The following is a 24,771-nucleotide window of genomic DNA, read 5'->3' as shown; positions in this document are numbered from 1 at the left end:
CATATCCCTAGGGGTATGCAGAGATCTTACAGGGGGTACATCAACTCATCTAGATATTTCCCTAGTTTTACAACAGGCTACATAAGAAGCACAAGCAAAGTCAGTACAAACTAAAATTTCATACAGACAATGATTTGTTTATACTGCTCTATATACTATATACTGATGTAAGCAGAGTCAGGATAAGCTCTACCCTGACATCTGGTGGAAAGAATTTCAGAGAATGTATATGCATAGGCATGCCTACCCTATCCCAGACTGCCGAGCTGTGGGACTGCTTGGTGACAAATGACTCACCCTCAGTTGGGTGGTACTTGCTAGACAAGGGACATGGGTTCCAAAACCCAGTGAATTGAGAGAGGCTGGGGACAGGTATCTGTGCCTGGTGGTGCAGGCTCCTTGTGGAGCCAGAAGCACCAGTTCCACCCCCTCCTCTCTCCACTGTGGAATGTCAGAGTTGATTTTTTTATTCCCTCAAGAATCTAAATACAGGTTACTGAGCTGAACTCACTTTGGGCTAATGGTGCACTAGCACTGGGGCTCCCCTACTAAGAGCTGAGATCACTGAGAGTTGAAATCACTAAAGAGCTGAAATTACTGAGCTGAGAGCACTGAGTACTGTGCTAACTAGTAGGGGAGCCTGAAGCTATACTGTGGAACCGAGCAGCTGGCGGAGTGGAGCAGTTGTGGGGATGGCTGGAGCGGATCACGGGACAGCTGGCAGAGTGGAGCAGCTGTGGGACGGGTGGAGCGGCCCACAGAGCGAACGGAGCTGAGCAGTTTGCAGGGAGAACTAGAGCAGTTCATGGAGCAGAGCAGCTGGTGGAGCAGAGCAGTTTCTGAGGATGGCTGGAGGAGCAGAGTGGAGCGGCTGGTAAAGCGGGGCAGTTCGTGGAGAAGGCGGAAGCAGAACCCACGGAGAGGCAGGGCAGTTGGCCCCAGACCACATAAGGTGCCCCTTTCTACCCAGGCTGAGGGGAGGGACCTCTACAGATAAACTCTCGAACTCTGGGGTGGCATTGACCAGAGACTTTTGGGTTGTTGGACTTCGGGGTGATTGGACTTAAAACCCTAAGGGGAAAAAGGACAGTGCCAAACATACTTGGAGGTGGGTTTTTGTTTATGGTTTGTGTTATAACCCTGTTTGTGGTGTTTCTCCAATGGGATGCCGCATTGATTCCTTCCTTTATTAAAAAGATTTTGCTACACTCAGACTCCGTGCTTGCGAGAGGGGAAGTATTGCCTCCTAGAGGCGCCCAGGGGGATGTGGTATGTGAGTGTCCCAGGTCACTGGATGGGGGCTCGAGCCGGTTATGCATTGTGTTACTGAAACGGAACCCCTGGATACTGAACCCGGCCCTTGTTGCTGCCAACTTAGAGGGTCAGAAGGTTTACACTGAAAAGTAAGTACAAGTTATATTCCAATTGATTTATTTTATAACCATATGGTAAAAATGAGAAAGTAAGCAATTTTTCAGTATAGTGTGCTGTGACACTTTTTTGTATTTTTTGTCTGATTTTGTAAGCAACTAGTTTAAGTGAGATGAAACTTGGAGTACACAAGACAACCACATTCCTGAAAGGGGTACAATGGTCTGGAAAGTTTGAGAGCCACTAATGTAGACTATAAGCAATTTGGAGCTGGGAGTTTGACTTCAGTGGAGATCTAATTGTAGGATCAGGATTTTCATCAGGATAGATTTTATTTTTTGTTTCCAAAGCTACATGAATGATAAGGCTATGTTGACTTTTTTTTTTAGGGTCATCAGTCTTGTTAAGGTTCATAATGACTGGGAGCAGGAAATGTGATAGTGTATTATCAGCACTGGTCAAACGTGTTATATTAAAATAGGGAATTTGCTGATGTCTAATTCACTCAGATGAAGTTTTACATTTAGCTTATGAACACAATTTCTTTGCTGCATGTTGTAAGATCTCATAAGAACAACATTCTAATTAATTTAACTGGGAAATCCACATCTTGCAATTAAAGCAAAATATATAATACAAATAGAAGCGAGATGGGGCATTTTAACTTTGTCTCCCTGCTTTTCTAATTTAACTGTATAAATGTTTTTTAGAGTAGATTAAATTATATCTGTATATATGTACAGAGATTTTATATCTATATATCTATATATAGTTATATAGATAGATATAGATCACCATGGCATTTGAAAACCACAATTTGTAGCAGATACACCTACCTCACTTCCTCTACGACAAGAATTGTAATTCACATTACTTAAGCAAAAATAATTTTAATTCATATAGATGAAAATATATCAATGCATTGAACAAAAATCTTGTCTGCTCAAAATAACTGGAAATGCCTTTTTCATTGTGAAAAAAGTTAAAATCAATGTTGTGCATTTAAATTGAGTGGTCAGAATACTGGTATAGAGAATGGTAGAGCTGGACATAATGCAGCTTGTGGCCCTTATCCCCATAGATGCAAGATCTGTGCGTGAAATCCTGGCCTTATTGAAGTCAATATGAACTTTGCTGTTGACTTCAATGGGGCCATGATTTCACCTTCTATGTGGAGACAAACATCATATTTGCTGTTGTAACATGAAACTTGATTATTAAATATGAAAAAATGCCCTCTCTCCTCCTGCCCTTAACGTTCCTCCCCATCTCTCCTCTCCCTTGCCTTATTCTCTCCACCATCTCCCCTTTTATAGATACATCAATAATCAAAAATAAAAAACAAACATCATCTCCCTCAATTGAACTAATGTGACCTCAGTGATTGCTCCTATTTAAATTTATAGTGAAATGGAACCTAGAGGCCAACTGGCTCGGGGCCCCATTGTGCTAGGTGCTGTGCAAACATACAGCAAATGTTAGTCCCTGCCCCATAGAACTGATAGTCTAAAACAGTGGCTCTCAACTGTGCCCCTTTCAATAATGTGATTTTGTCTTGTGTACCTCATGTTTCATCTCACTTAAACTATTTGATTACAAAATCAGACAAAAAAAGACAAGTGTCACAGCACATTATTACTGAAAATTTGCTTACTTTCTCATTTTTTAACCTTATGATTATAAAATAATTATACTTGCATTTCAGTGTATAGTATATAGAGCAGTATACAAACTAAACATTTCATGCAGACAATGACTTGTTTAATGATTTTGCTAGTGCTTTCTATGTATCCTATTGTAAAACTATGCAAATATCTAGACATGTACCCCTGGAAGACCTCTAAGTACCCCCAGGGGTACATGTACTCCTGTTTGAAAACCAGTGGTCTAAATGACTACTTATATATTGCATCCGATCCCCCTCCATCTGTCATACCAATTCAGATTGCAAGCTCTTTGGGGCAAGGACTCTTTTAATGATGTGTGTACAGTGCCTAGAACAATAGAGTCTTGATTGCTGGGGATTTTGACACAAATACATGAAAATTGTTGTCCATCTTTCCTTGATGTCCTTTATATTCTGTCTTTCCCTACCTCTTTTCTCTCCCTACCTTTTCCAGCTCTCCATTATTCTTTTGCTTTTCCCTCCTTTCACAAGCATTTTCTTCATCTCTTCTAGTTTTTTTTCCAGTCTTTTCTAACATTTCCCTCTTTCTTTGTTACAAGAGAGATTGGCTACAGCTCTGCTTCTGAAATCAGCAGCCCTTTCCCTCAGGCCTGGCAGGAAAGCTGACAGTGAATGTTATATTCTACTCATCATTTTCACCCTGCAGCTCTCTAACAACTTGAAAGAGCTCTGTGCATACAGGTGGCCTCTGTTAATTTCTTTTTCAGCTGCTGGTGACTGAGCAGGAGACCCACTGTGTGTGGCTATCACACAGAATGGAACAGTGGAAATGAAAGTAAGTTGATGCACTGGACCATTAAAGTGTGCCAAGTATGTATGTAATACTGATTTATTCACTCCTGTAAACAGTGTAATATTTTCTATGTCTTGTTTCCTATGCAACACCTCGAAGGGACAGGTGCTTAGAAATGATTAGGATGAAAGCCCGTCCGGATTTTTCATATTCATTTTCAGATCCCAGTTCAGCAAAGTGTTATTAGGACCTGATTCAGAAAGACACTTAAACACATGCCTAACTTTAAGCATATGAATACTTCCATTGATTTAAATATGAGTTCTATGTCTCTTTCACCAACAGAAATTGGTCCAATCAAAAATATTACCTCACCCACATTGTCTCTAATATCTTGGGAACAGCACGGCTACAACAACACTGCAAACAATACTTAAAATTAGGCATGTGCTTAAGTACTGTCCTGAATCAGGGTCTTATTGAATTTGTACTTGCACACAGCCCATTTTTTTCTGACCATTGCAATACTGAAGATCCCTGAATCATTCAAGCTGCTGTCTCCTCTGTCTTCTCTTGATCCCTTAACTTTTTAAACTAGGTGAAGGGACTCATCTCTCATCTAGATGAAACTCAAGATGCTGACCAGGAAATTCTCTTCAGGGAGGAATGGTGAGTTCAGATTCTTGTTTGTGTATAGATATCAATGGAGAAGCTTCACTTCTGGCCGTGCAATGCATGTGTCATCCCTATTACAAAGGTTAATGGATTTTTTCCTAGTTGAACACTGTCAGAAAATGCAGCATGAAGTATCAATGGCAGCTTGTTATTACATGACAGGTTGTGATCCGTGTACAAACCCTACACTGGGCAACAAGAAATTAAGAGATTATTTTGGGCTCAGCCAGCAAATGTATCATCTGATGGAGGAATTAAAAGAGAGGGGAACAGCTCATGAGAGGGCAGACATGCATTCCACTGCTCCAGCAGAGCAGAGGGAAGGCTGATTAGTCTCTGATGGTTTCTAGGGTGGGTCCTCCCTTCCCTCAGGGAGGGCCCCTTTGGGGCAGTTGTCAGAGAGGGAAGTATCACCCTCTGCCCTGCATGGACCCTGGACATTGGTAATCCCTTTTTATTTCCTTGGTGTGGATTACCCCAACAGGGAAATCCATGGACTGAGCTGGCCGGGTGGGGGTGGGAAATAGAAAGTGGTCCAGTGAGGACAGCCTTAAGCAGCCTCAGTTGCCAGACCACTGGTAGCCCCAAAAGGCCCTGGATTGGAGCTTGGTGGAGTGGAGGGACCTGGGCTCCCCTTCCAACAATCCTTCTGCTGGTCCTGGGTCATGGCTGTGATCACTAGGCCATGCTTCTCGACCAACCTCTGAGCGAGGACCATTACACAGATAAAATGGCTGTCTGTCAATTTGCAAGAGGCAAAGGTTAAAACATTTCAAATTCCCCTCCAATTGTTCTCCATCCCTCTCCCCAGTCGTTCCTTAAAAGCCCCCCCTTTTTTTAGGCCCTCACAGATTTCCAGTGATCATGTCTGCTTTCTCACAGTCAACCTTCTGTAACCTGAGTTCACTGGGAAGTGAACTAGTCTGAAGAAAGACTGAAGATTTTGATCCTTGATTACTGATATCTCTAAAGCATAGAGGTCAATTCAGACTGCACTGATGGTTTGAGACTTAATCTTATTACATTATTTTTGTAGCAGTTCAAATTGTTCTTAAAGTGTTTCACAAACAGTTAGGACCAGAATCTGATATACCTGTTTAGTTTGCATAAAGCCTCTCTCTGCAAGATGTTCTACTGACCTTACTAGGACTAATCACGGAGTAAGAGGTTATCCAACAAAAACAAAGGATTCACAATCTGTTCCCTATGAATTAGCAGCTCTTACACCATTCCTCTGAAGTAGATCAGCATGTGTGGAAGTCTAGGCTGTACAGGTTGTCAGGGCAATTTTCCCTCAGGATTCCTCTATCTAGCTGCATAGAATATGATCATGCAGATGTCACCTTTGCATAATAAAGAGAAATACTTGGTGGCATGGCTTGGCCTGTCTGGTACTTAAGCTCAGCAGGACAATGACAGTAATACCAGCATGAGGGCCTCACCACAGCTCTTTTCACTTAATCTCCAGGCAGCTTGAAAATAAGAAAAACAATGATACTGCTGGTCCCTTCTGGACTCATACTCTTTTGTTTTCTTTGTTCCTCTCATTTGATATGTTGATGTTAGTTCATTTATATTTATCTCATTCAAAATGTAGCATTGTTTTTTGCTTCCTGAGCTAGTCTCAGTTGGCGTACCCTTCCCAGGTGGTCAGCAGGCTTCACAGCCATACAGACAACAGAGTGTAGGTCACTCAGTGTAAAAATCACTATTTCAGCTCTCATTACACTGACAAAGCTCCTTCAAACCACAGACTGCTTATTCCAGTTGCTTCAGGCCGCCTTCTGATCAGCCTGCCTTGCACATTTTGTTTTGGCTCTAATAAAATTTAACACTTGACATGCCTGCTCCCACATAAACTAATGGGACAATTCCTATTGATTTCAATAGGAATAGGATCAGGCTCTTTGGTTTTTTTATATGAAGTGTTGTATCTTGTGCCATTGATCTGTACAAATCACTGAGTGAAAAGTTTCAGAGTAGCAGCTGTGTTAGTCTGTAGCCACAAAAAGAACAGGAGTACTTGTGGCACCTTAGAGACTAACAAATTATTTGTTAGTCTCTAAGGTGTCACAAGTACTCCTGTTCTCTTTGAGTGAAAAGTGTATGGGGTTGAAATTAAAATATATATATATATAAATAAAAAATTGAGAAAAGCAAAGGGAAAGAAAAAAGCAATGATTAAGTCTTGTGACTAAAGAACCCAACTACAATGTAAGTGTCTGCTCGTTCATTGTTGGATTTCTGTCCCTTCCTCCACTTCTTCCCTGCTTTGCATGATCTGGAGTGTAATGGCTACATTAAGTTAATATTTATATATACTTACTTGTAGTCTTTTGTTATTTTAAGTATAAATTTGAAAAGGACTCCCCATTTTTTGTAATGGATTATTCCTAGCGGTGGTTGGCTTCTCATGGGTATAGAAACCCTACCTCATCCTATAATTCTTGCTAAGATAAGACTGTAGAGCCAGATTCCGATCCCTTTCCTCATGCTCAGTTAGCTTAGTTTAATGAAAAAACTGTGTGTTAAGTGCAGGTTTTGTTAAAGTTGTTGGAAAGCCTTGAAAGAATATGACTTAATTGGAAAAGCTGAACCTGAAAGGTAACTGATAAGATAGAAGGAAGAAGCAGCCCCAAATATCAGGCATAGTTAATGAGAAAGGATTGTGCATGTTTAATCGGCAAGGACCCCAAATTGGTCAAAACTTGTGTCTGTTGCTAACTTAGCTAAAAAAAATTACATCACTTGTTTGTTAAAGGATATGAAGTGTAAAATCTTGAGGGGTTCATTGCTAATAACTGCCTGACCAAGCTGGAGCTGACCAACATGAGTCTAAGCACTCCTGCGTCTAGTCCATTTGAGTATTTTGATCAAATGCTTTTAAATAAGGCCCTACTTGAATTTTGGTATGATTGTCCAAAAACTGCAGCTGAGTTGGACACAAGCCATGGAAAACTACAGAAAAGTAGTAAGGGGCCTTATTTGCTGTAATTAAGTCCATTATTAATTTTCCAAAATTGCCTGCTGTTGACGGCCTGAGACTGAGAGCAGGGACCTAGGGCCGCCATCAGCTGACAGTGGAAGCTCCTGCTCTCAGCCCCACGGTTGCCAGGGCTCCCACTGTCAAAACTACAGTGGAAGCCTAGTATTGTGGAATTTGCAATAGTGCAAGTTAAGGAGAGTCTTTCTTATAAATGTTTGTCACTGTTTGGATGTAGTAAATGGCTTGTTGTTTAGACTTTTAGGCATGTTTACCGCAATTGTGTATAAAAGAATGTAGGGTTAAATTAATGTCTAGTCGTATCCTAAATTAATAATAATTCCAACAGCACCTGACTTTGTGACTAGTCCTACTGAAGTCAAGTGGGGCTAATTGTGATGTAAGGTGCTACCCAACAGGGATAACAGTATCAGAATCTGTCCCTAACTAACTGAAGATAGAGTTAGAACTGGACCCTAATGTTATGGTTTTTTAGCTATAATACACATACAACAGCTATAGTGACAGTCTCATTTATAAAGATACATCCCCCTACCTTAGGCTCTAATCAAATGGATGAGTATAAGATTAGCAAAATAAAACTTTGGAAAATACATGAGCCCAGATTCTGATCTCAGTTACACTAGTGTGAATTCAGAGTCCTGCCAATGAAAGTTCTGTTATAAAAACTGTGTTCAGAATCTGGCCTATAATGTAAAAATCCAATCCAGTCTGTAAAAGGCAAAGTGGTATCAGTGGGACAGAGAATGCTTTAAAACAGACTGCTGGAAAAGAAGTTTCAATAAATTATTTAAAGGCTCCAGTCCTGCAAATTACTCTAAGTGGGTGAACCCCGTTACTCTGCAGTGCAATTTGCAGAACTAGCTCTTGAAAGTGGGGTGGGATGGGCTGAGACTGAAGTGGTGAATTGCACACCCTAGGACCAACATGATAATGTCTCAGTCACCAGGTATCTTTCTGAGGTGCCATCATTACACCATAGGTTGTTTGGTGTCAGAATGCAAATACCTAGGGTATGAGGATCAAATATAGTGAGGTTTTTTAAAGGAATGTAAATCACTGGGACCAGCTAAAAATCAATGCACCACTTTATGGAGAGCCAGAGGAAAGAATAAAGACGACAGCGTAGGTGTTAAATGATTACAAGTGATCAGGCATTCTGCACAAGATGCAAGCAGAGGCACAACCCTGCTGGAATCCACTATAAAAGATTATTATTATACCAAGTCTCATGCTCAAGAGGCTGTGTACTACTGTTGCAAGTCAAGGTATTATAAAAAGCCCTCACTATCCTTGAGGATATGGCGTGAGGAACCCACTCAGCTGAAAACTTTTTACACTGTGTCTGACACATAAGCAAGAAGGTTTCGAGAAAAAGACCTACAATATATTACAGGGGCACCCTTACGATATTCTACATCAGCAATATGCGTTGTCCTCAGGATAGTTCCACATCTCATGCAACTGCCCAACATAGTCATCAATATTCGCAACATGTGGAATCACCTATAGCAAAGGTAAACAGTTTGTGTCATTGGCAGCAGAACTCTTTTCATTTGGGAACTGATATTGGTGTTCCTTACAAAGCAAACCATTTTCAAGGGCATCTAGCTACAAAACAAATGGATGTGGGGCCTGGCTCTGATTCCTTAGCCACATTCCTCCCTCTGGTTCAGCTGCCTTTGTCTGATGTCCAATGATACCTACTGTCAAGTTTGTACTGCATCAGACACAAAGTAGATGTATTCCAGGTATTTTTAAATGATAGCGCGTCCCTTAATGGAAAGATGGGACTGAGTCACGGAGTTTAGATTCAGATTTTAATTTCTCCAAAGCCTGAAGCAGAGAGGAGAGTTAGCTTTGCTGTAGAGGCTTAGTCCCATTTCTAGCAGAAATAAGCATCTAAGTGTTTAGTGTTGAGAATGTCTCAATAACTAGCCATTTTCCAATTTTCATGTACATTAAGAGCAAATGTTTCCATAGAGGGTATGGTCAGTAGTAGAGTGACCATATTTCCCTATGCTGAATGGGAGATACCTGGTAAAATTACTCATATTCAAGCAAGTTCAATGGCAATCAATCAGAACTACGCAGTACAAACATTCAAATTAACATCAAGTTGACTGAGTCCCTGTTAAAAAGAAATACTGTGTAGTTGGATTCTTTTTATTTACCTTACCTTTAAGGCTTTAGGGGTCAGGAGGCCTTAAATATCGGACTGTCCTGTTCAAAAGGGGACATCTGGTCACCCTAATCAGTAGCCCTCTGTGTCCACCTACGGGACCTGGAGCATAGAGGGCAGAAGAAAGAGAAAAATATCAGGCAATGACAGACATCCTGTGTCATAAACAGATAGTAGGAGTTAATAGAACAGAAGTACTTTATATCTCTTTTGCCTGTAAAGGGTTAACAAAATCAGTGAGCCTGACTGTCACCTGACCAGAGGACCAACCAGGGGACAGGATACTTTCAAATCTTGAGGGAGGGAAGTTTTTGTGTGTGCTGTTAGTTTTTGGTTGTTGTTCACTCTGGGTTCTGAGAGCGAACAGACGTGCAACCAGGTTTCTCTCCAATCTCTCCAATACGGGCTCTTATATGTCCAGAATAGTGAGCACTAGGTAGAATAAGCGAATTGGGCTTATGTTTGTTTTCTTTATTTGCAAATGTGTATTTGGCTGGAAGGAGTTCAAATTTGTATTTTGCTGAAAGGATTTTAATTTGTACTTGTATACTTAGGCTGGGAGGGTATTCCCAGTGTCTATAGCTGAAAGACCCTGTAACATATTCCATCTTAAATTTACAAAGATAATTTTTACTGTTTTTCTTTCTTTAATTAAAAGCTTTTCTTGTTTAAGAACCTGATTTTTTTTTTATTCTAGTGAGACCCCAGGGGTCTGTGTCTGGATCCACCAGGGAATTGGTGGGGAGAAAGGAGGGAAGGGGGAGAGAAAGGTTAATTTTCTCTCTGTGTTAGGATTACTTTCTCTGTCAGGGAGAGTCTGGGAGGGGGAAGAGAGAAGGAGGGGGGAAGGTGGATTTTCCTCTCTGGTTTAAGATTCAAGGAGTTTGAATCACAGTGATCTTCCAGGGTAACCCAGGGAGGGGAAGCCTGGGAGAGGCAACAGTGAGGGAAAGGGTGTACTTTCCTTGTGTTAAGATCCGGAGGGACTGGGTCTTGGGGGTCCCCGGGCAAGGTTTTGGGGGGACCAGAGTGTACCAGGCACTGGAATTCCTGGTTGGTGGCAGTGCTACAAGTACTAAGCTGGTAATTGAGCTTAGAGGAATTCATGCTGGTACCCCATCTTTTGGACGCTAAGGTTCAGAGTGGGGGATTATACCATGACATCCTGTCTTTTGAAAATCTCATCATAACAACTTCAAAGTGTTCAAAAGTGCTCAGGATTAGCTTAACTCTGCTCTTATTGAAATCAATGCTAAAATGCCCCTGACTTTATGGGAGCAGAATTAGGCAAATGGAAAAATCTCACCCTAAATGTAATAAATGCACCATCCTCATTCACATCCTTTGCCCTATGGACTCTTCCTTATATTTTGGAAATTATCCGTCTTTGCTTCATATACACCATAAATCAGAGGTGGTTGTATTGTCTTTATATGTACAAGATTAACAATACATGGGGGGTGGTGGAAAGGGAAAGATTCAACACTATACTGTAAATAAAGGGGAAGGTGTCAAAGGGTGGACTTAAACAAAAAAACAAACCTCTTTCTCAGATCCACTCTAAAAATAATGCCTAGAGTACCTGATGTTTGCAAAGGTCATTGGGAGAGTGCATGAAAAAACAGGAATTTTGTGTTTGTCATGTCCTCGAGCTTACTCTACAGTGGAAAAGAGCGGGTGTTCATGGCATCAATTTGTTTTTCACGGCAAAATTCTTGACTCCCAAGTATTGTGTTCTAATATGTGAAGTGCATATAGAATGTGAACTGAAATTCTCAGAGGGAAATGTTTTACTTTCAGGGTAAAATCTACCCTTTTAGATGCACCAGAACTTAAAGAAAAACCCACTACAATATTTTTTAAACTTATTTGAGTGCTGTTTGTAAATTGTAATTATACAAGGTGCCAACATAGGACCAGATATGTGCTAATTTGTGATTTATACATTGAACATCTAAAGGTCAGTGAGGAAGTCAACACCTACCCTCTGTAACTCTAGCTGTAATGTTTTAAAATGGCATATGAAAACTATTACAATTAATTATTTAGTCAGATTGATCATTAGTTGTTTGATATATTGGGGATTTAAAAAGCTCTGGTGTTTAATGTCTTGTGTTTAATTAAACATCACCATGAATTAGCACTGAAGAAATTCAGTTTCCTCTAGTAATTCAGGAATTGCTGACTATGATGTAATGCGTGGAGCAGTTATGAGAGCTATTTTGGCTCACAAGACAGAAATAGGACAGGTTATATAGTTATGGTAACATTAAGTCCCTTGTTTTAGTTAGGAATGAATTGATTCAATCTTTGACCTTAACATAAATCTAATCTGACAAGGTGGGTGAGGTAATTTTTATTGGACTAACTTCTGATGGTGAGAGAGACCTGCTTTTGATCCACAGACAGCTCTTTGTCAGGTCTGGGAAAGGAACTCCCAGCATCACAGCAAAATGATTGTTTAGCATAAGTAGTGACCACATGCTGTAAGGGACCATTCAAGTTAGTGGCCCACTAACACCTCTGCAGTCATAGGACAAAAAGAGGGGATTAGTGGGTTATAGACTTGTGGGACTTTGAAAGCTTGTTTCTCTCACCAGCAGAAGTTGGTCCAATAAAAGATATTACCTCACCCATTGTATCCTGGACTGACCTGGTTATAATTACACTGCATATAGCTAGTCTAATGCCAATCACCAGACATACCTGATAGAAAGGGCATGTCTACACTTACATGTTATAGCGCTCTAACTTGCTGGCTCAGGGGGCTGCAGCAAGGCTGAGCGCTTTAAAGCGCTAGTGTTGACAGGCTCCGAGCGCCTAGACCAGAGCTAATCCCCCTGTGGAGGTGGATTACCAGGAGCACAGAGAGCTCCCTCTCAGTGCTCATGTGGGAGCGTTCCCGAAGCAGCGCTTTGAAGTTTCCAGTGTAGACATACCCTTAGTAAATTGGCAGGTTGTTAGTATAGTTTAAAAATATCATGGAATATCACCCAAAGGGCTTGTCTTCACTGCAACTTTCTTGTCCAGGGGTGTGAAAAAACATCCCTGAGCGTAGCAAGTTTCCGCACTGTAAAGCATCAGTGTAGACAGTGTACCAGCGCTGGGAGCCACACCCCTTGTGGAGGTGGCTTTTTTAGACCACACAAGCCACGTTAAAGCACTGCCGTGGCAGCATTTTAGCCTTGCCAGTGTAGACTAGCCCAAAATCAAGCCTATGAGTCATTACTAGATGTGTTAAATTGACTGAAAAAATTTGAATCACAGGAAAAGTATCTGACCGATTAGAAAATGTTTAGATAGCTAAATCTACACAATGCAATGATTTTGACACTGGTTTCCTGTGTCTGTGCATGCTATTTGCACTTCCAAGTCATTAGTGATATACAAAATTAAGTGGCTCTGAAATAATACCTGGATTTTATGCCCAATGCTATCTTTTGCACCTAGAAACCATGGTAACTGTGTGCTATGAAGATAAATGTATTTGTAGGGTGGAGGGGTGAGAGATGTAGCAACTGTATCAAATTATTCGACAGATTTTAATTGTGGAGTAATCTTGCCACAGGAGATTTAGATAAATAAGATCACATAGAAATATAGCACATACTTAATGTCTGGACCAATCTAATTTTTCCAGAGCATTTCACTTCCAAACACTGCTGTGTTCTTCTATCCATTCCTTTCTGATACACAGAAAAAGTGGTTAGACAACCTGTCCTGTCTCAACTTTCATGCTCCTGCACAACTGGCTCCTGACAATCTCAGCTTCATGACTTTTTTCACAATGGTTTCTGCATTTGGAACAGTCTCTGCTTGCTTGTGCACAAAGCACCTTGTTCACATCCTTCTTCCACTCTCTTCTTTATATCTACTGCTTTTGCCCTCTCATTCCTCATCTTTAAGTTATTTGTGTTGTACTTGGAAGTTCCCTGGGCAAGGCCCTGTCTCATTTTATGTTTATTAGGCTACATGAACTTCTGCGGCACTATGTAGGTATTAGGCCCTGCTATTGTCTGACAAAAGACCCGTAATAGTTCCTTAATGGTTCCTTGCTTAATATGCAAGCCAGAAACTGCGAGAGAGAGCAGAGAAAAAAATTCTCTCTGGTTCCTTTTAAAACCAAACTGTTTCTCTCTGCTTAAAAGCCCTAGCAGAGAAAAGAAAAATATAATATTTCTACTGGCTTTTGGATTCTATCTTTCCCACCGCTGCCACCATGTCATAACATAATTCCCAGATTTGTATCTTAGCGTCCAAAATATGGGTGTTAGCATGAAAACCTCCAAGCTTAGTTACCAGCTTGGACCTGGTAAAGCTGCCACCACCCAAAAAATTAGAGTGTTTTGGGGCACTCTGGTCCCCCCAACAACCTTCCCTGGGGACCCCAGACTCAAATTCCTTGAGTCTCACAACAAAGGGGAATAAACCATTTCCCTTTCCCCCTCCAGGTGTTCCCTCCCTGGGTTCCTGGAGAGATATACAGAAGCAAGCTCCGTGAATCTAAACAGAGGGATTCCACCCTCCCTATTTCCAGTCCTGGAAAACAGAAGTACCAAGAGCTAATCTCTCTTCCCCCCTCACCCAGAGGGAATGCAAAGTCAGGCTAGTAACTCTAACACACACAGATTTCCCCCTGACTTCTTCCTCCCACCAATTCCCTGGTGAGCACAGACTCAATTCCCTGGAGTTCCCCACTAAAGAAAAACTCCAACAGGTCTTAAAAAGAAAGCTTTATGTAAAAAGAAAGCAAAAATACATAAAAATGGTCTCTCTGTATTAAGGTGACAAATACAGGGTCAATTGCTTAAAAGAAATATGAATAAACAGCCTTATCCACAAAGAATACAATTTAACACATTCCAGCAACTACACACATGTAAATACAAAAAACCAAACCTATGGTCTTCCTGTCTTTGTACTTACAACTTGGAAACAGAAGATTAGAAAAGCAGGAGGCAGAAATCCTCTCATAGCCAAGAGAGAGTACAGGCACAAGACAAAGAACCAAGAACTTAGACACAAACTTCTCTCCACCCAGATTTGAAAAAGTCTTGTTTCCTGATTGGTCCTCTGGTCAGGTGTTTCAGGTTACCCCTTTCCAGGTAAAAGAACATTAACCCTTAGCTATCTGTTTATGACAGGCCCTGTTTACACTGGCAAGTTTCTGCGCAGTAAATCAGCTTTCTGTGCTGTAACTCCTGAGGTGTACACAGACAAACCACTTAGTGCGCAGAAACTGCACAATTGCACTGCTGTAAAAAACCCACCCCAACAAGAGGCATAGAGCTTTCTGCACCGGTGCTACAGTGCAGAGGTGCCAGTGTAGACACCCTGGTCAATTACACTGCTGCAATTGCCCTCCGGGAGGTGTCCCACAATGCCTGTTCTCGCCTCTCTGGTCATCAGTTTGAACTCTACTGCCTTGCTCTCAGGTAACCAACCATTATCCTCACCCTGTAAATTCCTTTGGAATTTTGAAAGTCCCCTTCCTGTTTGCTCACTGATACATGCAGTGGTCTTGGGGCATCTTTCCAGGAGGCCATGCCTGCTCCGTGCACAAGACGATCCCCTGCTTGGCGCAAAGCTGAGCTGCTGGACCTCATCAGCATTTGGGGAGAGGAGGTTGTCCAGTCTCAGTTGCACTCCAGCCATAGTAATTATGATACCTACGGACAGATTTCACAATGCATGACAGACAGGGGCCATGACCAGGACACACTGCAGTGTAGGATAAAAGTGAAAGAGCTGCAGAACACCTACCACAAGGCATGGGAGACAAACCGCTGCTCTGGTGCTGCACTCATAAGCTGCTGGTTCTACAAAGAGCTGGACACAACACTTGGCAGTGACCTCACCTCCACTGCAAAGGCCACAGTAGCTACTTTGGTGGCTCATGTGCCAGTCAAGAGTGAATCGAGCCAGAAGAAGGAAATCTTGGACAAGGAGGACCTAGAGGCAGAGCATGACTCAGAGATCAGAGATGTATGCAGCGAAGAGCTCTTTTCTACCCCAGAGGAAGCTAGTCAGTCACAGCTGTTGGATCATGGCAAAGCGCAAACAAGAGAGGAGGCCCCTGGTAAATGGATTTGATTTTGGGAATTGCTGAAGCAAGTTGTTGGGGGCAGGAGAGTTGCAGAAAGCAGGCTCGTCTCCCACCACATGCCTAGGCTGAGCAGTGGAACAGGCTGTTGATTGACTCCCTCACTTCATGGGGATCTCCCTCAGACATCTCCAGGAAACTCTTGTGGAAATACTGGGCAATCCTTGGTGCTGGTTTCCTGCTCTGGAGACACACCTTCCCCCCATGAAGGTCTGGGACAGACTACCTACTACTAGTCTGGGCAGCCTTTATATATGGCCCAGCTGAGCCCTGATTGGCTGTCTCCAATCACAGCCCTGATTGGCTCTCAGTAAGCCCCTTCCTGATTGGCTGTGGACCTGTGCAGCCTCTCTGGCTTACCCTATCCCCCTCTCACATGGGTGTGGGGCAGCTATCCCACCACAAAGCCAATCAAATACTGAAAAATATGGTTCTCTGCATAATACCATGTTACAATGAAAAATTTCAAGGGTTTCAAAAAGATTGTACCAAAATGAAACATTCCACACATGCCTACCTACATATAGAATTTATGTAAATATACTTTAGTCATCATTGTACATGCTAATCAGAGCTCATATTACAAAGTCAAGAGTTAAAGTGGTTTTGCCATTAATAACCTGAAGCTAAGGGCATGTATACACTGGCAGAGTTACAGCGCCAGGAGTTACAGCACCACTCAGAGAGCGCTGAAGGGAAACTGCTGTTGTATGCTCACACTGTCAGCTGCCTACACAATAGCATGTTCACACTTGCGGCACTTGCACTGGTATTCAGAGCTGCACTCTGGGCAGCTATCCCACAGAGCACTTCTTTCTTTTCTGCCGTTAAGTGTTGTGGGAAGGTGGAGGGGTTTGTGGGGCATCCTTGGTCCTGTCCCAGTGCCCTGTGATGCATTGCATCACATCCCAGCAATCCCTGTGCTTCCATTAGCATTTGGCACCATCTTTCAATGGTTTGGGTATTGCGTGCCCTGCCTCTTCAGGGTGCAGGAATGGATCCCAAACTGTTGATAGTATGCTGCTCGCTCTTACTAACACATCACGAGAGGCAGTGAAGTTATTCCTTAAACTACAAAGGCATGAGGAGTGTGACATTGATCTCGCCATGAGTACTAGCCGCAACGCGAGATTGCTTGTGAGTCCATTGGGTCTGGATAGAGCATTATTACTGACTGAGCGATTCCAGTCAATCTACCCCCTATGATTAGAGCTATAGTCTCAACCATCAAACAAAGCCGACATATACCTAAGTTTGCTTGGCCATGTGAACAGAGGTAATTCTATATGCCAGGCTGTGCCTGTGTCCTCTTCAGACGTGTCTAAAGTTGGTCTATTGTCCGAATTGCCATCCCTTGGACATGCTAGTGTGACTTCTCCCACCAATTCTGGACTTCTTACTGTGTTGGACAATTCAGGATAATGTGTGCTGGGGCCTGTGCCACCCAGGATTGTAGTCACCAATGTCTCCTTAATAGGTTGGAGAGTGCAGGTGAACTCGATGAAAGTTCAGGGTCTTTAGTCAGAATGAGAAGCTTCTCCACATATCAGTATCGTGCAGCTTCATGACATCTACAGTGCCTGTCACGCCTTTCGGGATCACATCAGTGGCTTAGCAGTTCGCATACTCAACAACAATATCACTGTGCTGTATTATGTCAAGAGGCAGGGGGAGCACACTGCCTCTGGTATGACTTTCTTCCAATTCCGATTCCCTCAGGTCATTTTCAAGCTGAAATTGGATTGTGCCAAATTTATTGCTCCAGTGTGGCTGAGGCATTATCAAGTCAGCCTCCTATATTCCATCCTCTTCACCCCAACCTACTGATTCAGCAGTAGTCAGTTTTTGCATCCAGCTCTTGGCTCCCTGCATCTCACGGTGTGGATGCTGCATAGCTAGATGAAGAGGAGGCACGATGTTCAGAGCCGGTCTGGCTTAATAGCAGGAAGTGCTCCACCATGGCAGCCTATTTAGCCAAATGGAAATGAGTCTCGGCATGGTAATTAGCCCAGGGAGTTCAACCAACACTGGCTTGCATCCAGGACATCTTGGAGTACTTGGTACACTCTCAGTCTTCTGGTCTTGCACTTGGTTCACTGAGAGACCACTTGGTGGCAGTTTCTACATTTCATCCACCTATCCGTGGAAAGCTGGTGTTCTCAAACTCCATGCAGTGAGGTTCTTGAAAGAAGTCATTCATCTCCATCACCAGTTAAAGAGCTGGTTCTTTTGTGGAACCTTAATATTGTTTTAGTGGCTCTTATTGGGCCACCGTTTGAGCCTCTGGCAACCTCTTCTTTCCCCCTTTTGTTCTAGAAAACTCTGGTGTTGTCTACAAGGAGAGTCTGTGAGTTGCAGGCATTGATCCTTACATTCAGTTTTCCCAAGACAAATTAACCCTTCAGCCATACTGTAAGATTTTATCAAAGGTGGTTTCTCAGTTTCACTTGAACTAAGTTACATAGCTACTGCAGTGTTCTTCTCTAAACTGCATTCAATGCCAGAAAAGCAGCATCTTCACACACTGGATGTCAGACAATGTCTAGCTTTTTATCTGGATAGAACTAAACCTTTTCATTCCTCACCTTGTCTGTGCAGAGACCACTTGACCCTTCATTCAGTCTGCATATGGAACAATCTCCAGGTGGATAACTTCCTGAATCATGACAGCATATGAACTACTCCAGGCTATGTCTCCTCAACTGGTAGAAACTCATTTTACAAGAGCTCAGATGACATCAACAGCATTTCTAAATCCAATTCTTATATTGGACATTTGGAGAGCAGCCTCTTTGCATACTGCTGTAAACCATTATGCTATTACGTGTGCATCCAGCTGGGATGCAAACTTGGGGATGGCAATCCTGGAGTCCTTCTTTAAATAGACTTTAAGTCCCACTTCCTGCAGGTACTGCTTGCCAGTCGCTCACATGGAATACATGTCTGCATCTACTCGAGGAAAAAACTGTTGCCACTATTTTCATTTATTACTGTTTCCTCATGGCTAAACTTGCCATGTACCTCAAGGCAAAAGATGCTTTCAGCTCTGTCTCATGAGACTGCTGTAATCTTTTGATGTGCCTTTGCAAAGACTACTGCTGCATTATAGTGCTCCGCAGAGCACGTTAAGAAACCATATTTTCCTTTCAAATTTCTGGCGTGGTGAATCACAACCTAACTTACAGGTGTAATAAAACCATGAAAACAATTTACAGCTGAAAAACCTAATTTTAAAGTCAGCATGAAAATCCTGGAAAGGAGGGAGGGGCTTAATTCTCTTTTTAGTCAGCGTGAATCAGGGAAACCTCTGAAATCAACAGTTACACAAATGTAGCACTGGTGTAAGGGAAATGAGCATCAGGCCCTACACATTTCACCTTTGTATTTTTCTGAGAAACTTTATCTCCTGGAAGAAGAGGAAACACATCCTGGGCAACTAAATGAGCACAATCAACCTCTTTGCTCTTCTCTTGTTACTTGTGAAATTGTTTCTTTGATACAGTCTTTCTGGTTGCACAGTATTTCCTACTTGAACGTATATCACACTTCATATAATTTAGAACAACAAATGAAGACTGAAGGTGGACCAAGAAAGAAAGTCCAATAAGGAATCTAAAGCCTTTGGGTACACCCAGTATGCTACTTATGTATACGAACATAGGAACTGACACACCAGTTTAGACCAGTGCTCCATCTAATCCAGTAACCTGTCTCTGACAGGCACAGCAGCTTACAGATGCTGCAGAGGAAGGTGCAATATGACCTGTAGAGCAGTGGCGCTCAACCTTTCCAAACTACTGTACCTCTTTCAGGAATCGGATTTGTCTTGCGTACCCCAAGGTTCACGTCACTTAAAATCTACTTGTTTACAAAATCAGATTTAATAATACAAAAGCATCACAGCACACTGTTACTGGAAAATTGCGTACTTTCCCATTTTTATCATATAATTTATAAAAAAAATTGGAATATAAATATTGTACTTACATTTCAGTAGATATAGAGCAATATAAACAAGTCATTCTCTATATAAAATTTTAGTTTGTACTGTCTTTGCTAGTGATTTTTTTATGTATCCTGTTGTAAAACTAGGCAAATATCTAGATGAGTTGATGTACCCCCTGGAAGACCTCTGCGTATACCTACGGGTGCACACATCCCTGTTGAGAACCACTTGCCATAAATGACAATTAAGAACTATCTATCCATAGGGGAAGTTTCTTTCTAATCCATATTAATTAGTGGTTGGGTTTTATAATGTAAAGCATGAAAGTTTATAGCCCTTGATAGGATTAAAAAAATAGCTAATAAAACTCTGGATGTTCTCACTATCCACATCAAAATGTAGGGTGAAATCCTGACTCTACTGAAGTCAACAGGAGTTTTGCCATTGACTTCACTTGGGTCAGGATTTCATCACCAATCCTTTTTTGAATCCTACCAAGCTCTTGCCCTCAGTGATACCTGGTGTTATTAATTTTGCATTGTGTACAAATGTATTTCCTTTTATCAGTTTTAAATGTGTATCTTGTATCATGATAAAAGGTTAATAAGAGGACCCTATTTACACTTTTTTTGGCTATTCTCTAAGGGTCTGTCTGCACTATGAGCCAGGGGTGAGATTCCCAGTTTGTGTACACATACTTGTACTAGTGTGATGAAAGTAGTGTGAATATAAACAGTAGTGTAGCCATGGTAGCACAGGCAGCAATAGTGGTGACACAGCTTAGCAGCACTGAGTACAAACCCACTGAACCACGTGGGTACTTACTCAGCACAGCTAAGCCATGCTGCCACTGCCTGCGTTGCCCGGCTAACACTACTCTCATTGAGCTAGTGTGAGTATGCATACGTGAACTGGGAATCATACTCAGAGATTGTAGTGCAGATGTAGCCTAAATTAAACAGTTCCAATATTTTCAGTTTGCCATGGTACAACGTCTTTCCAGATCTCAGATCACTTTCACCACTTATCTCTGAATCCCCTTCTGCTATATCTTTTATTGAAATAGAGTGACCAGCCTCAAACACAGTATTCCAGGTCAGAGTGTCCCATCATTTTATATAATGACCGAATAACACGTTTGGTGGTATTTGTATCCCATTTCTTACATACCCTAACATTGTTTGCATTTTTGCCTGCTGCTGTGCATTGAGGTTTTCATTGAGCTGTGCACAGTGGCATTCAGGTCATTTTTCTGAGTGGCTACAGTTCATGTAAAAATCAAACCAGCAATGCATATGAATAAATCCACTTTTTTTTCCTTTCAGTGTGCATTTCCTCACATTTGTCAGCAAGGCATTTCATCTGCCACTGTGCTTGCCATTCACCTAGGGCCTGATCCAAAGTTCATTGAACTCAGGGGCAAGATTCTGACTGACCTAGAGACTGATCATGCACTCGCCTTTTATGGTTGTTAATGACCAAAAATGGTGCAACACAGTGAAGAATAAAGCTCCAATCCTCTTTGCTTGAAAGCATTTTTTTTCTGACCCCCACCTAAGGAAGTGTAACCCTCCACTAAGGAAGGTTGGTCCAGTGGTTGGATCACTAGTTTGGTCTTAAAGACCTGGGTTTGATTCTCTGCTTTGCAATGGTTTTCCTGTGTGACCTTGGGCAAGTCACTTACCTCTCTGTGCCTCAGTCCCCATCTGTATAATGGGGATAACAGCACTTCCCTGCCTCACAGGGTTGTTGTGAGGCTAAATACATTAATGTTTGGGGGCAGGGCACTAAGATGCTATAGTGATGGAAGCCATATAAGTATCTTAGATACTGTAGGGATTTACTTGTTCTTGTTTCTATTGTGCTTGTTGACTATAAAGCTGTGAAAAGCCAAGTTTTCAATATAATCAAAAATGAACAGACTTTAGGAAAACATGCCAGATGTTTGACTTTAACAAATTTGGCATCATCGCATTTTTTCCCCTGGCTTGGCAGCAGGGAAGATTTTTTCATACAGGTCTAGCTGCAATGATTGCTTTGATGGCTATTTTGATGAACTATAATTGTAATGCGTATGATGAATGTAGTTTTTTTTTTAAGTATTCAGAAATAAAGTTAGCTAAGAGGAGACAATTTATAAGCAATTATCTTTCTTGAAGGATAATCTTTGGCTACTTTGTCAACAAGCCAATATTGATGATCTGGAAATAAGAGATTCATGTGTGCTTCTGCTTTTCTGCTCCCTGACTGTACAGAAATAGCGACAATATCTAGGCAGGCACATAGTGTTCTGCATTGCTACAAAATAATGAGCTGTGCCATATAAAAGCTTACAAACAACATGAAGCATACAGACATTTTAAAAGCTAGACAAAAGATAAGATTGCATTTGACTAAAATGAAAACAGTATCTTGCAGGCACTAATATCTAGTGCGAAATAGGAATAGGAAATGTTACAAAGACACTTGATTTTAGAATTAAAGATATTTTTGAAATTACTGAAGAATATTTTTGGATGGTGAGTTTTTCAGCTACTTTGGTATAAAGGGCCTGGACTAAATTTTTAAAAGCTATGCAATGACAGATATTTTTGGGTATCAGTAGCTTCCTTGAGGAAGCTTTAAAAGTACAAAGTGAACGAGAAGTACAAGAATGTCCTAGAAATCCAGTGACTGACTAGATTGTCTCATCGCTTTTATAAAATATATAGTAATTTAAACAATGAAGATGAAGAAAACAGCTCATGCAGTTGGGGCCCTAGGTGAATGGCAAGTACAGTGGCAGATGAAGTACATTGATCCAGAAGGTTAGTAAGTTTAATCTGAATTTTGTATCAATTCATAGATTTTTAAAGTATATCTACACAGTCAAATAAAAAATAAAGACCCCACGGCAGCAAGGCTCAGAGTCCGAATCAACTGACTCAGGTTCATGGGGCTCAAGCTACAAGGCTAAAACTCGCAGTGTAGATGTTCGGGCTCAGGCTGGAGCCCAGGCTCTGATACCCATGGAAGGTCAGAGACCCTGGGCTCCAATGCTAGTGGAAAAGTCAATACTGCTATTTGTAGTCCCATATTGAGAACCTCTCAAGCTCGAGTCAGTTGACCCAGGCTCTGAGACTCACTGCTGAGTTGTTGTTTTTTTCCTTTTCAGTGTAGACGTACCCTGACTAATGCTGGCCACAGAATGTAATATAGTTACTCCTGTGTTGAGCCCAATAAATTATGTTTCACTAAAGCAGGGGTCGGCAACCTTTCAGAAGTGGTGTGCCGAGTCTTCATTTATTTACTCTAGTTTAAAGTTTTGCGTGCCAGTAATGCATTTTAACATTTTTAGAAGGTCTCCTTCTATAAGTCTATAATCTATAGCTAAACTATTGTTATATGTAAAGTAAATAAGGTTTTTAAAATGTTTAAGAAGCTTCATTTAAAATTAAATTAAAATGCAAAGTCCCCCGGACTGGTGGTCAGGACCCGGGCAGTGTGAGTGCCACTGCCATAGGTTGCCTACCCCTGCACTAAAGCATAACTTCCCGATAGGAATTCAGTTTTCATGTGAAGACTTCAATAGATGAAAAATCCACCATTTCTCTTGATAGTTTGCTGTAATGGTTAATTGCCCTCACTGTTAAAAATGTCTATCTTATTTCTAGTCTGAATTTGTGTGTGTTTTCAAGTGTGTCTTTTTTAATTGTGCACAAATTAATCACCAGATTTATAGAGCAAATAAGGATTTTTGGTAGATTTTGTTAACCAATTCATCCACAGCAGTGGCATAAAACTATACATTCAGCAAGGGGCAGAGTCTTTTTTGATATAAACTGGCATAATCTCCCATCTGGCCCACAATATCCAAAATGAACTGATTACCTGTTACACACCATTATCAATCCAAGCAACAGAGTTCAAATGCTTCAAACCCATCTCACCTAAGGTCTGTAAAGGTGCTGTGATACACTGTTTTGACAAGTGTTTGTTAGAAATCACTTTGTGCTAATTGATCTTTTTTCTGACAGCCTTTAGCAGCTATGTTTTAGGAGTCAGGACTGCAATTTCCACCACTTTGGTTCTCAAGATAACAACACAGCTGACTTTTGAAAAGGAATCTAAAGCATTTGAGCTATGACACAATTATAGGAGGAATCCTTTTTAAATAGCATGTCCAAAATTTTAACTGAAACAAAGGGAAACATTTATCAAAGCAACACACACCACTACCAACAGCTGCATTCTTCTGCATCATTAGTAAATTTAATTTTGTTTTGTTTACAGTGTGTGAATAGGTGCTGTTATCATTCAAAATCATCAATGCAAGCAATTTTCTTTCTCTCCAAGCACGCCTTCTTTCTCGCATAATGATGTCTAATGAATTGTTGTGTTCTGCATCTGCAGTAATCATGACTTCATCCTTGTCTTTAATCACTGCAAACCAAGCCATTTTTGGTATTCTTTTGAAGATATGGTCAGCAGCTCCACAGGGACAGGAAGCCAGAGTGGCAGCAGGTGCAATAACAACTGCTCCCATCAATAGCAGTGCAAATTCTGAAAGGGGCAAAATGTAACACAGTGCTCAATACGCGGTACAATGTTACACCTCTGTTAAGTTAACCTTGGTGTTAATTAGAAAGCTGGGTCTGTGTTTATAACTTTCATGTTTACGCAAACTCTACTTACTCCTATCGGTCTATATGGTGTATATTCAATGTAAATTGTAACATCTGTTTGAAAATCTGCCTGTCTGCCATTTTGCCTGTTACACAGCTTCTCTCAACATAGACGGACCAAAAAGAATGCTCTCACTTATATTACTACATCAACATTGAAGACAATCAGGTTGCCATTTGTAATGTCATGGATGTATCCCCCCTAGATTACTGACCAGGACTCTGGAGCATCTGAAGAAGAGATTGACCCCAGATAACCCTTCTGAGGTTTTATCCTGGCTTAGTGATAGCAGTTAGGAGGCGTAGTGTTTTGAGAACACTTATGGGCAGAGGTGAAAGTAAGCTGATATACCAGTGAGCCGTACCGGGGTGGATAGGCTTCCCCTGGCAGCAACTGAAAGGACCT

At 41.4% G+C, this 24,771-nt stretch overlaps 1 protein-coding gene across 4 annotated transcripts in view; it reads left to right on the top strand.

Annotated features, from left to right (window-relative positions):
* SHCBP1 (SHC binding and spindle associated 1) overlaps window positions 1-24,771 on the top strand; it is a 96,646-nt gene that overhangs the window by 30,273 nt on the left and 41,602 nt on the right. For 3 of the 4 annotated variants that reach the window (XM_050923076.1, XM_050923075.1, XM_050923077.1), the window contains exons 2-3: window positions 3,766-3,833; window positions 4,390-4,460. The exons of the other annotated variant lie outside the window; for it this stretch is intronic. In XM_050923076.1, coding sequence (XP_050779033.1) covers window positions 4,415-4,460 — 46 coding nt within the window. In that variant the 5' untranslated portion in view covers window positions 3,766-3,833; window positions 4,390-4,414. The remainder of the gene's footprint in view (window positions 1-3,765; window positions 3,834-4,389; window positions 4,461-24,771) is intronic. 4 annotated transcript variants of the gene reach the window in all.

This window comes from Gopherus flavomarginatus, chromosome 14 (genome assembly GCF_025201925.1).
Source record: "Gopherus flavomarginatus isolate rGopFla2 chromosome 14, rGopFla2.mat.asm, whole genome shotgun sequence".
Taxonomy (NCBI): domain Eukaryota; kingdom Metazoa; phylum Chordata; order Testudines; family Testudinidae; genus Gopherus; species Gopherus flavomarginatus.
The sequence above is the reverse complement of the archived record's forward strand: the minus strand, read 5'-3'. Positions and strand labels throughout refer to the sequence as shown.